The sequence below is a fragment of the Oryctolagus cuniculus genome, chromosome 2 (genome assembly GCF_051225735.1).
Source record: "Oryctolagus cuniculus isolate XC-2025 breed Fujian yellow rabbit chromosome 2, ASM5122573v1, whole genome shotgun sequence".
Lineage (NCBI taxonomy): Eukaryota > Metazoa > Chordata > Mammalia > Lagomorpha > Leporidae > Oryctolagus > Oryctolagus cuniculus.
Genome location: NC_142868.1, coordinates 181,210,118 through 181,223,232, shown reverse-complemented (window position 1 = coordinate 181,223,232; position 13,115 = coordinate 181,210,118). Strand labels below are relative to the sequence as shown.

The following is a 13,115-nucleotide window of genomic DNA, read 5'->3' as shown; positions in this document are numbered from 1 at the left end:
GGCCTCATCTTCCTGCCCCACCCCCACACGCACCCAGGGTGTCAGGGGAAGGGTGGGGGCGAAGGTAGCCTCCAGATCGCGGTGGGGGAGGGGGACACAGCTTCACCCCTGCTAACCCCACAGAGGGGCTGCACAGAGGGGCTGGCAGCAGGGGCATGGGGCGGGGGGCGGGGGAGTGGGCGGCAGGGGCTGCGGAGGGAGCCGCCCCCGGCTGACCGCCCTTGCCCACTGAGTGTGTCCAGGAGGCTTTGCCCTTCCAGCTGCAGCCACAGTGCAGGTGGCCCTCATTTCCAGGGCCAGCGCTTCCTCCTCCCCAGAATAAGGGCAGACATTTGCATCTCTTTGTTCACTAGTGTGTCTCGAGCTCTGTGCCTGGGACAGAGGAGATGGACAGCTGAATGAATGAATGGATGGACTACCCAAGGTTGCTCATTGGTCAGTGGCAAGGACATGACTAAACCGAGGCAGTCATGGGGCTGGCACTGTGGTACAGCGAGTTAACACCCTGGCCTGAAGCGCCAGCATCCCGTATGGGCGCTGGTTAGAGACCCGGCTGCTCCACTTCCAATCCAGCTCTCTGCTACAGCCTGGGAAAGCAGTAGAAGATGGCCCAAGTCCTTGGGCCCTGGCACCCCCCTGGGAGACCCAGAAGAAAAGAAGCTCCTGGCTCTTGGCTTCGGATCAGTGCAGCTCTGGCCACTGTGGCCAATTAGGGAGTGAACCAGCAGATGGAAGACTCTCTCTCTCTCTCTCTGCTTCTCCTCTCTCTGTGTAATTCTGACTTTCAAATAAATGAATAAATCTTTAAAAAAAAAAAAAACGAGGCAGTCAAACTCTCAGAGAAGTCCATGTTTTCACCACCCATTACCATCTTTACTGCAGTGAAATGCCAGTCCTTGGCTGGCACGGGGTCACCCAAAGCAGGTACTACATTTCCCAGCCTCCCTTGCTGCTTGATAGGCTCACGTGACTCAGTTCTGGCCAATGAGATGTAAGCAGAAGCAGTGACTGCTGGGAACAGCCCGGAAGGGAAGCTGTGATGCTCTGGGACAAGGAAGCAACCTTGAGTATGGCAGCGACACATTCAAGGGTGTAGTTTGTTTCATTCGGTGTTTCTATTTGAGGATCCAGCAACAGACAGGAGGGGCCTGGCCTTGATGCTGCACAGTAGGAGCGCAGTGGGCAGCCGCATCTGGACGTCGATGGACCGGCCCATGTAATCCTTTACTCTGGCCCTGCCCAGGCAACCTCAGGCGCTTCCCGAGATCCCATACATCTTCAGCAGTTGATCGTTTAAGTTGATTGTTCTATATGGCGCGCATCAAGGTTCAAACAGCCCCTGGCTGCAAAAGGGCTACAGAAATGAGCACATGGCTTCCAGCCATCTCAGGAGCTCTCTGGCGTGAGCTGTTATGGCTTGGAGCTCCTGCCACTGGCCACCAATGGATCCTAATTCACCACCGAGCCTCCGTTTTCCTCGTCTGTAACGCAGGAGAAGCTGCTGCAAAGTTTACGTAGGAAAATGCATGGCCGTCGTGGGCTTGAGGCTGGAGGCGAGAAGACACGTAGCAGCAAGAGCAGACTGGCAGCACTGCATCACGCGATGCTCCTTACACACTAGCAACGCCAACCTTAGGGACCACGTCACAGCCCGCCCTGGAGCCAGAGCCACCTTAGGCTATTAGGGAAACCGAGGCGTAGAGTTTGCTGGCCTCACAGTGTCCCACAAGGGAGAGCCACGACTCATCTCCATTTCCCAAGGCAGGATGTGGGTGTGGAAGGCACAGCCAGCTCCCTTGTTGTCTGAGCGTTGTCTCCCAATGGCTGGAGTTGCTGAGCCCTGGGGACAGACCAAGGCTGGGGCCACCATCCCCACACAGCTCTGCCATCACACTCTCCGGGGGGTGGCTCGGAGCAGGTGCAGAGGAAGGAGGGACGTGGGCAGCAGGCAGTGCAGTGACACCGCCCTGCCAGGACAAGCTGCACAGCCTCTCTGGGAGACCCCGCAGTGTCCCCGGGCATCCTGCTGGCCCAGCTCCCATCTGCAGAGACTGCATGGCTCCCGTCCCAAGTCATCGGGAAGAAGGCTTGCTGGAGCGAGATGCCTCCTCCTGTGGGGGATGCAGGGGCAGAGGGGTGGGGGTGGGGGCTAGAGAGCTGTGGGAGTCAGGGCCCAGCCCTCAGTTGCCCCCAAAGGCTCTGTCATCCTCTCAACATCTCTGTCCTTCCTCCTGGCTCTCCTCCCTGGCCTCTCCCAATGCCAGCTTCCCTAAAGGCTGTGTCAGGTCTTGGGAAGGTGTGGGATCACCTGCCAATGGGGAATTTATCGCTGGGGAGGGGGCTGTGCTGCGGGTGGGTCTCTGGCAGGTAGAAAGTCTCCCCTCCCAGGGTACAGAGAGTGGCAAGAGTGACCCCACAACAGAGCCCATTCCAAGGAGGCGTGGCTGGTTTTGCTGGATCCCTGGCTAGCAGCTACTCTCCCCATCGTCCTTACTAGCAGGGCTGTGGTTCCTACTGAGGGTGGCACTGCGCTCAGTTTAAAGCTCACAGCTCGGCCGGCGCCCCGGCTCACTAGGCTAATCCTCCGCCTTGCGGCGCTGGCACACCGGGTTCTAGTCCCGGTCGGGGCGCCGGATTCTGTCCCGGTTGCCCCTCTTCCAGGCCAGCTCTCTGCTGTGTCCAGAGAAGGCAGTGGAGGATGGCCCAAGTGCTTGGGCCCTGCACCCCATGGGAGACCAGGAGAAGCACCTGGCTCCTGCCTTCGGATCAGCGCGATGTGCCGGCCCCAGCACGCTGGCCGCAGCGGCCATTGGAGGGTGAACCAACAGCAAAAGGAAGACCTTTCTCTGTGTCTCTCTCCCACTGTCCACTCAGCCTGACCAAAAAAAAAAAAAAAAAAAAAAAGCAGCTCACAGCTCTCCAGCCTCCCTTGCAGCTCTGGATGGCCATGGACATGGCTCGGCCAATAAACTATAAGCCAAAGTCACTGGGTGGGTAGGGCTTCCTGTGACAGGAGAGTGACTTGTCTGTGCCTTTGGTTGTCGCTTTCATGACCATGAGGACAAAGGTCCATACTGTTGGCAGGTTTAGAGGCTTAGAGGCCGCTTCCTTCCCGGAGCCATGGCCCCAGCTCCGGCCTGCCTGGCCCCTGACTCCCTTTTCCACCATAGACGCTAACCCAGACCTGAGTGCGACCCCGGCTAATGTGGTGCCTTACATCAGTGGCTCTTGAACTTGGGAAAAGCCCACCAACCACGCTGTGCCCAGTGCCCATCTACCCAGTCTCAAGCTGGGGTCCAAGCTCTATGGTTCCAATGTGCTGTTGAGTGTGGGCGCCGGTGGGTTAGGTCAGAGCTCTTTAAATTTCAGGAGTGGAGGAATCTCCCGGGGATCGGCTAAAAGGCAGGTCTCACTCAGCAGGTGTGGCGAGGCGCCGCGTTTCCAGTAAGCTTCCTGGCAGCACAGATGCGGTGGGTCTGCGGGGCCCGCAGGGGTAGGGCACTGAGTTAGGTCTTTGGACCTGTGCCGAGGATGGCACCACGGCCACTGCCACGGCCACCTTCCCCTCCTCCTCCGTCTCCCTTCCCCTTTTGCCTCTTCCTTCCCGGTGGACCACGCCCACTTGGGTTTATTGACAGCTGCCACGTGCAGACGGTGCTCAGGGTCTCCGTGTCCATCGCGGATCCTGCGGGCAGCTCTGTGAGCAGCGAGCCTTCAGAGCCGGAAGAGAACCCGGCGTCGTGGGGGGCCGTCTGGGTGAGCCGCGGGATTGACGAGCCCCTGGGCACCCGCCTGCCCTGCTGATTTGCGTGAGGGTTCTGAGCTCTTTGTTCCCCTGCTCCAGGGGGCCTGAAGGGGGCGGGGGGGGGGGGTCCACGATGGGTGTCTGCTCCCACACCGGAGCGCCTCAGGCTGACCTCTGGGGACGAAGGGCGCCTTTTCTGTTACGGAACTGGAACGTGATTTAGCTCCTGTGCCTTAAGCTGAAAGAGAACCCGCTGCTCATCCAACTTCCTGCGGGCTTGGCTGTTTTTATTTGTTTGGCTCTGGAAACCATGGAAAGTCAGCGAAGGCAGACGTGGTTTGGGACATCTGCCCAGCCTACACTTTGCTATCCCTGGGAAGTGTCCCCATCCCCCAGTGGCCGCCGCTGGAGCCCTGTTTGTTTATGTGACCCTGTTCCTTCTTGGCTGCAGCTGGCTGGGCAAGGCTGGTGGCCCAACCCAGGGGCAGCGAGATCATCGGCTTGGCTGAGCCAACCTGCTTTTCCTGAGAAAAGGGACAGGTTGGGAGAAGCAGAGACGCCCATGTCGGCCAGAGTGAAGCCCGCAGGACGTGTCGGGGGCTGCGGCACAGAGGCATAGAGATCAGATCTGCAGCGAGAGAAAGTTCACAAGGAGAAGCAGAGGTAAGAGACACAGCCGTGGAGAGGAGAAGGGAGCCCCTCGCTTCTGACCCCACCCCAGCTGCCCCCTGGGCACTCTGGGGGACCTGTTCCGCTTCCCCCCACCATGAGTCCCTCGCTGCTTGTGATGGACAAACTATGGGCCCCTCCCCTGCTATCTGCACCTCTTGATGTTCATTTTCCAAATGCCCAAGACAGCCAGAGCTGGACCAAGCCAAAGCCAGGACCATGGAACTCCATCTGGGTCTCCCATGTGGGTGGGACCTAACTTGAGCCACCAGCACTGCTCTCCAGGGTGTGCGCACCAGGAAGCTGAACTGGAAGCGGAGGAGTCTGGATTCGAACCCGGCACTCTGACATGGGATCCAGGCACTCCAGGCAGAGTTGTGACCACTTCACCAAGCACGGCTTCACCCCACTGCCCTTCAGTTGTGGGTAGGACAGTGACTTGCCTCCAACCAATAGAATTTGACAGTGCGATGGGCTGTCATTTCCCTCATCACGTTACGTTGTATCAGACCCCATCTTGCCAACACGGGAGCTCAGGCAATGCTGTTCTTAGCTGTTTTGGAAGAAGCAAATGGCCGAGTTGGGAGTTCCCTGTGGTGAGGAGCTGAGGTCACCCTCCAGCCCCCGTGCAGCAAGGAGTCAGGGTCCTCAGCTCTGCAGACATGGGGCACTGAATGCTGCCGTCAACCTGAGTGAGCTCATTGAGTCGAGTCTTCCCCAGTCAAGCGCTCCACCTGGTCACAACCTTGACTGTGGCCTTGAAACCCTAAGAGGTGGAGCCAGCCAAGCCGCCTCGGGATTCCTAACCTGCAACTGGGAGATTATAAAGCGCGTCATCCAAAGCCTTTAAGCTTGCAGGAATTTATCGCATGCACACTGATGGAAAACTCCTCCTGATACAGCTGCCTTTACACAGGTGAGCTGCTGAGCCTGGCAGCCCAAAGACAACACGAACACGGAGCCCTGGCCAGCATTCTCCCAGAGGAGCTGCCCTGGCCAGGAGACACAGACAGGAACTTGAGCCAGCACGGCCATCACCCGGAATGGGAGGGGCTGGCTGACGATGGCCGTTACAGCTTCCCAGAAATACTTGCAGGCAAGGAAGAAGAGAGACGTTACTGATGGGTGCAGACGGCCAAACCAACAGAATTCTGTGTACATGATGCCCTGTGTGCTTCAAGTTCATTGTAAAGTTGCGCCTTCCATCAAGTTTGGAATGCGTGGGCCATTCTTTCTGCAAATCTTTTCCACCCCATGCATCCTCTGCTTTCCTTCTGAGACTCCAAGTGAACGTATGTTAGACCTCTCTTGTCCTTTGTGTCCCCGACCCTGCTCTTGAACTCTGTCAATGTTCGTTCTCTCTGTTATTCAGATGGCACGATTTTCATGGATCCGTCTTCAAGTTTGCTGTCTCTTTCCTCCATTGTCTTGGTTCTCTCTCTGTGAATTTCTCAGATGTTTCACTTTTCAGTTCTGCACGTTAAGCTTGATTCTTTCCACTTCTCTGCTGAGCCTTCCTATTTTTTCATTCATTATGAGCATATTTTCTTCCACATCCTTGGGAATGGTTTTGTGGTGGTTCATTGTATGTGTTAATTCTAGGTGTCAAGGGTTAAGGAATGTCCAGGTAACTGGTAAAACATTATTCCTGAGTGTGTTTATGACCTTTCTTTTCCGAAGAGAACAGCACCTGACTCAGTAGTCTGGGTAAAAAAGGCCACATCATCAGTGTGGGTGGACAGCACCGGGGGCTCGCAGGCCCAGCAGCAGGGAGAGGAGAGGCAGGGAGCGCTCACCGGCTCCGAGCTGAGTCATCTGTGCCCTCCTGTCCTTGGCCAGCAGCGCTCCTGCTTCTTAACCCCCCCCCCCCCACAACTGCTTCTGTTTCTCTGGGACACCTGGCTAATATAGCTTAGAGTAGTGATTTTTAAACCCTTATCACAATTCCAACATCCGGGTCATGTCAGCGTCGGTCTTTATTCTTGAGAATGCACCTCCTTTAAGAGAAAGCCATTGCAGCTGAGTGATCTTGCACAGCATCTTGGACGCTGCAGCTGTTTTGCTGTGGAGACTCTGTACTCTGTTATATTCCTCCAAAGAGGGCTGAATTTGGGGTTTTGGCACAGTCCCTGTCACCTGGGGGCCTTGTTGAAATGTGGCGGCAGCTCTAATCTCAGGTCAGCTCTATAATCCTTAAGTGGGCTTCTGTATATGTGGTCCGAAGCCTTGGAGAGTGACGGGGCACACTGTATACATCAGAACAGGGCTCCCCTTCTTGGGCCTCCTTCCACGCCCTCCCCCGACCAGCTCCGCTCGGCAGGGGCCGTGGCTGCGCCAGGCTCTCTGGTTCATGTCAGAAGGGTTTGAAATTTAGCAGCCTGCAGGATGCACTCACCGAAGCCCACCTTCAAGCTAAAAAAAGTTAAAAGATAAAAAGGGTGGTGACCTGGAGAACCCATTCAGTTCCATTTCTTTCCCCCAAAGTGTCAAATCTTCCTAGAATCTATCTTGTTTTGATAGCTGTCCAGAACTATCTGCTAGTTGATTTTAACATGTTTTTTAAAGATTTATTTTTATTTATTTGAAATACAGGGTTACAGAGAGAGAGAGAAAGAGAGAGAGAGGGAGAGAGGGAGGGAGAGAGAGATCTTTCATTTGCTGGTTCACTCCCCAAATGGCCACAATGGCTGGAGCTGAGCCAGGCTGAAGCCAGGAGCCAGGAGCTTCCTCCTGGTCTCCCATGTGGGTGCTGGGGCCCAAGGACTTGGGCCACCTTCCACTGCTTTTCCAGGTCATAGCTGAGAGCTGGATCGGAAGCGGGGCAGCCGGGATATGAATCGGTGCCCACATGGGATGCTGGTGTCGCAGGAAGCAGCTTAACCCATTACGCCATGATGCTGGCCCCCAATTTTAACGTTTTGCTTGGAGTTCATGGCTGCTATCTATGGAGGGACAGTGTGATAGGAGCTGACTCAGCCATTCTCGGGAGGAAACCATGATTCATTCTTACTGGATGCTGGGCAGGATGACACATGTGAAAAATAGTGTGGAAAAAGAGTTGAGTCCACCTGGCTTAAAACTGCCCCCTCCTCTGTTCTACCCAAGTCCCCTTGGGGGAGGCAGAAGCAAGATGAGGCCCACCAGGGAGCAGGCAGGAAAGGACGGTGAGACCATGAAGACTCGAGTCCCTTGGGGCCAAGGAGCCACCACGGTGCACCAAAGCCTGGTCAGTTTCCCGACTCCCTGTGGAATCCTTTCCCGGCAGGCCAGCCAGGCTGAGGGGGCATTTGCCTGGTGACGAGTGGCACTGGTTGTAGAGCCTGTGACTGCTGGGGCACCATCAGAGCCCCCCCCCCCCCACGTCAACGGACCTCTCTGCACCCCTTCACTCAACGGTGAGAAAATCGAGCTCCTGGAAAGTGAACTGATTTGTCCCACGTGGCTCAGCCACTTAGCGGCAGAGCTGGCCCCTGCGTTGGAATTTCTTAACCCCTCACCCAACGATCCTTCCGCCATAGAAGCCAAACTCCTCAGCCCCGATGTGCAGTCTATTTGTCTGTCTCTCCTGCGCACACGCGACTCCCCAAGAGCGGCACCAAGGACTCCACTGGCCTCTGAGGCACGCAGGGAGAGCACCTGTCCGCTGCCGCGGTAGTTATCCACCCTTTTTATTCTGCGCACTTGAGAGTTGCAAAGACTCAGGTAACACCACCCCCCCACCCCCCCCACCCCACCCCCCGGTTAACAGCATCCCAAGGCACCGATGTGTGCAGAGACCTGCTCGTCCTCCGGGGCACTGCCCAGGCACCGCCTCCCGCCACGCCCCAAGCGCCTACCGTAGATGCGGAACGCGTACTCTATCTTCAGGCTGGGGCAGGCCTGCTCGCTAAACACCGACGCCAGGCCCAGCACGTCCTCGAAGGAGAACACGCCGTTGCGGGAGAACACCCTGCAGATGCGGTCTCGGAAGGGGTTGACCTGTGGGGGCGGGGAGAGGGCCTTCAGGGGCGGGTCCGCGCCTCCCTAGGCCCCAGCCCCCGTCACAGGTGCAGCGTCCCGGGTTAGAGGAAACAGCCGCACCCTAAGTATTGGCGCAGACTCAGCTTCGAGGAGCCAGGACCCCGGGGCATGCCGGAGGTCCAGGGGCCAGAGGCCGGGCTTGGCGTCCTTCTCCCAGATACTGCCAAGCCTCATTTTGGTGTGTGTTGTTGTTTCGTGGTAATTCATTTCCCTCCATTTTATACAGAAAACTTGGAAAGTGGACAAACAGGAAGGGCAAACACCTGTAGTTGGGCCCCCCAGTGAGTCACTGGGAACATAGTGAAGACAGCCAGCCCGCGCCCTGGCTTCCCTCTGTGCTGCTGGGTGACTCCATGGCCTCCCAGAGCCTGCAATTCTGCAAGTCAGGGTGGGTGAGGGTTCGGTCCACCCACTGGGCTCGCTGTGGGGCCACAGCAGCCGAACCACAACCACAGCGGTCAGCATGGCCACCCAATGGCCACTGAAGCCAACCTCTGCCTCGTATGAGGTCCCCACGTGAGGAGGGGGCATGTGGCTCCAGAAAGCCCACTTCTCCTAAGTCCGTGAGGATCGCTCTGTGCCGGTGCTCCTGCTCCTGGAATTCGACAGACCCCTCCTCCACTCTAGAATTCCAGGATGAGTCCCCAATGCTTCCTCCCACCCGCCCCAAGTCTTGTGTGCACCCCGGCTGAGCGAGCTACGATCCCACAAGTCCACACTGCGGGTGTGAACGGGCAGTTCCTCATCTTCCACATTTCTAGTTTGTTAAAGCAAATCTCTGACTGAGTTTCTAGTCCCCTTTAAGTGACAAGCTGACTGATAGAGGCTCCAGGCTGGGTGTGACTTTAAGCTCACAGGGGCCCCATCACCTTCTCATGGGCATTTGGACCCCAGCTGCAGCCCCCGGGGGTCTGCCTCCCTGTCCATCCCTGCCCTGGACCTCCCCAGCACCCACTGGTGCTCAGCTCTCCGGTTCTGAGTTTTCCGATTTAGACTTGTGCAACTCCTTCTCCCCTTGCTTTCGAAGGCAGTGGCATTGTCCAGTGTGTGGTTTGTTTTCTGCGGGGTTTCTATCTGAGGCGGTTGAGTGTGGGTCACCCCAGGTGGCTGTGTGCTTCTCAGACTTTAGCGAGCAAACAAGTCACCGTGTTCCTCGTAAAGACACGAGCTCATGTTCGGCGGGTGACAAGTGCCAGCCATGCTGGAGGAGTGAGTTCTAGAAATCAGTGCCACAGCCCCAGGCCTCTCGCTCCCCATGCCCTACCGTGCACCTAGTTTGGTTAAGAAGGGGAGATTTTGTGTTCAGCATTCTTCCCACAACTTTAAAAAAAATGTGTTTACCACACTGGTGCCTGGACTACACTGTGAACACACACACACACACACACACACACACACACACACACAAGGAGGGAGGGGGAAAGCTGAGATCCTACCCCCAGGGATCCTGTGTTAGAATCGTCTGGGCTAGGACAGATTGCGTTGTCTCCCCCGGATTCCTTCCCTGATGTCCCCCCCCCCCACACCGTGCATCAGAGCGTGCATCTGGAAGCCAACCACGCGGATGGGATCCATTACAGTAAGGCGCCTTCTCGCGCAATACAGTGAGCCCTAACCTAACACGACTGGCGTCCTTATAAAAAAGGGGGCCGTGTGGACACAGGGCCACTGCTGCAGGGAGCGTGGCACACCCTGCGAAGGTCACGGCAGAGACCATGCTGGCAGACCCTTGGGGAGCGGCGTGGGCGCCTGGCAGCAACCGACCCGGCTCTCACCTTGACCTCAGACGCTCCACCTCCAGGGCTTAGAGAGCCCCCGAGGGGGCCTGGTGGCCATGGGAGTCTGAGCAAGCAACACATGTAAACATTCGCATTCTGAGCCAGATTCCCAGTGACAGACGTGGCTAGATAGCCACACCCACACTAGGAGTTGTAGGTAGGAGCACACACGTAATCACACACATGCACATACGCACACGCACACACATACACACGTCCCAGGAGTGGCCAGGCCCAAGGGGAATCCAGGCTGCCTTCTACTCTGCCCCCCCCCCAACCCCAGCATCCCAGAAATGCTTGGTGCAGTGGCTTCAGATCAATGGTGATAAGTGTTATCTGCTACATCTGTGTGCAGGCCGCGCGGGCCTCGCCAAGTGGCTTTATGGATTGTATCACCACCATTCACCACATTAGCTCCTGTGCAGGTGGGTGGCGTCCCGAGATTCCTGCCAGGAAACCACAACAGAGGACAATGCCAAGAAGGCCACTGCCGGTGAATGAGATGTGCGAGCCGACGCCGCTCCCTCTCAAAGGCGAGATGGGGCTCCCTCACCCCCGCCTCTGGCCCCGGGGCCAGGAGGACTGCGTGGATTCTCCACTCCGGCCACAGCCTCGTGCGAGGCGGGTCAGTGGCTCCCGGCCAGCCAGGGAGTAGGGTCCCTGCCCCTGAGCCCAAGACCCGCCCCCTCTTCTTACTTGGCTCTGCTGACGTTGATGGAAGGGGGCCGGCTGCTGGGACACCTGAACCATGCCCCTGGGTAGGAAGTTGGACATCAGCCCACGTGGGAGAGCGGGTGAAGACCAGTCTATGGGATTTCGTGCAGTTGCATGAGGGAAGAAATGTAGACTCGTGCCTTGGAAACAGACCAGCACCTGCACAGCAGAGTCCAATGACCTTGTTAGGTGGGTCCCCGCGCTCTTGGTCCTCTGCCAAGCTGCCCGCCCCGTCTGTCAGGTATACTGTCTTCATTAAACGTGGCTGACATGCTCCCTGCTCCTGTCTCGTGCCTGAAATTCTTTTCCTACACGAAGACGAGGATCTCGGATGCAGCTGTTGCCGGTAACAGACCCACATCAGATGGGTGCACACACACGCACACACACACACAGGGACTTAACACACGTGTACCGCTTGTCTCGTAGATTGGAATTGGGGCCGCCTGTGTGGTAGCCGTGGCCACAAGCACAGCACGCGCAACACGGCATGGTAAATGCATGGGGAGATGCTAAGCAAACATTGCTGAAGCCGGCCAGAGATGAGCACCAGTCCAGAGCCCAGAATGTAGACGCTCTGCTCCACAGTGAAAGGTGGATGACCCCAAGTGGCCGTGTCACATTCTGTCCAGCCACGAAATGCACGAAAGCCACATGGCTGCCTGCCACTGAAGGCCAAGGCGATAAGGACTGAGCGGAAGTGACTTCTTGGGTAGAAGCATCGTGTGTGGGGGAAAGTGAGGGTAGCCATGGAGGGAGAGGCCACTCCGTGGTGAGAAGCTGCTGGCAGGGGCGGGTGCCAGGATGGACACCTGGAAAACCAATGAGCCCAGCTGGCTCGCCGTGACTGCAACAGGATGCCCGAGACAGCCCACTTTACAAGGAGAAAAGGTTTCTTTAGCTCATGGTTTTGGAGGTTCAGGAACATTGGGGGCCGTGGAGGGCGAGGCGGAGCCTGGGTGGGGGAAGGAGCACGTGGTGAGCCCAGAGGCAGAGAGGGACCCTGGGCAGGCTTTTGTGCTGTCCTCCTGAGCGCCTCTGTCCACGGGCACGCCCTCCACGGCGGAAGGACCTCCCACCATGCCGCCCTGCCCTGGATCAGGTTTCCACCATTAAGACTTTGAGCTTCCAAGTCCTGCCTGCCCTCAGGGGCGAGACCACAGTCAAACTCCCAGTTTGACTAGTTCCCAGCCAAATTCCCTGTAGGCTATGGCCGCCCAGAGGGTAAATCGAGAAGTACAGCAGGTGCAAGAGGGTGCACTGGTGGGATTGATTTAAAAAGAAAATGAAAAAGAACTTAAGCGGTGGGCATTTGACGCAGTACCTAAGACACTGTTAGAGACACCCGCACCCCATGTTGCCGTGCCCGAGTTCAAGTCCCAGCTCCACTTCCAACATGAGCTTCCTGCTCATGTATGTGCTAGAAGGTAGCAGCTGATGGCTCAAGTAGTTGGCTCCCTGCCACCTATATGGGAGACCTGCATTGAATTCCTGGCACCTGGCTTCAGCCCGGCTCAGCCCAGCTGTTGTGGGCATTTGGAGAGTGAACCAATGGGTAAGATCTCTCTCTCTCTCTCTCTCTCTCTCTCTCTCTCTCTGTCTCTCTCCCCCTCATTAATAAGTAAACAATAATTAATTAATAAGTAAGATCTAGTAGGGCGCTCAGGATGGATTGTACTGAGAAGGGACGTGACTATGGCAACCTCCCGAACCACATAGGGCTTTGCTGGTTATCTGTTGGCAGAGCTCTCGAAAGAGCTGTCGGCCTTAAAGATGAGTTATGTGTTTTTCTTGCTCCAAAAGGAAATCTGCTAACCTTTGATGATGACAAGTGGCTGTGGGTGGCTTGCTACCCGGCAGATAGTCACCAACGAGTGAACTCGGATGCACTCGCTTCTTGCAGGTGAAAGTGACTCATTGCAGCGTTATTGCTTTTCCAAATTGGAGAGAATGTCTTGAAAATGAGATTTTGTTGTTAAAAATATGTGGTCGCACCCATAACAAGGCTTACCTCTGCAGACTGAAAATATGAGAAACACATTTTTCTTTTTTTCTTCTATTTTTTTTTATTGTTCGGAAATTGTCCATATAAAGCGGGTCAGTGGATTTGAGTCTGTTCGTTAAATATAGAAATGTGGTTCTTTCCAATGAACTCCTAAGAGTCAATGACTAACAAAGGAAGTCAGACG

General features: G+C 56.4%; 1 protein-coding gene and 1 long non-coding RNA gene across 2 annotated transcripts in view; one reads left to right on the top strand and one right to left on the bottom strand.

Annotated features, from left to right (window-relative positions):
* Positions 1 to 13,115, bottom strand: part of CIB4 (calcium and integrin binding family member 4) — a 52,563-nt gene that overhangs the window by 2,763 nt on the left and 36,685 nt on the right. The window contains exon 4 of the mRNA XM_002709972.6: positions 8,251 to 8,392. Coding sequence (XP_002710018.1) covers positions 8,251 to 8,392 — 142 coding nt within the window. The remainder of the gene's footprint in view (positions 1 to 8,250; positions 8,393 to 13,115) is intronic.
* Positions 4,185 to 6,862, top strand: LOC149128168 (uncharacterized). Its single transcript, XR_016230505.1, has 2 exons — positions 4,185 to 4,408; positions 4,604 to 6,862. It is a non-coding gene; the product is annotated as an uncharacterized LOC149128168 (long non-coding RNA).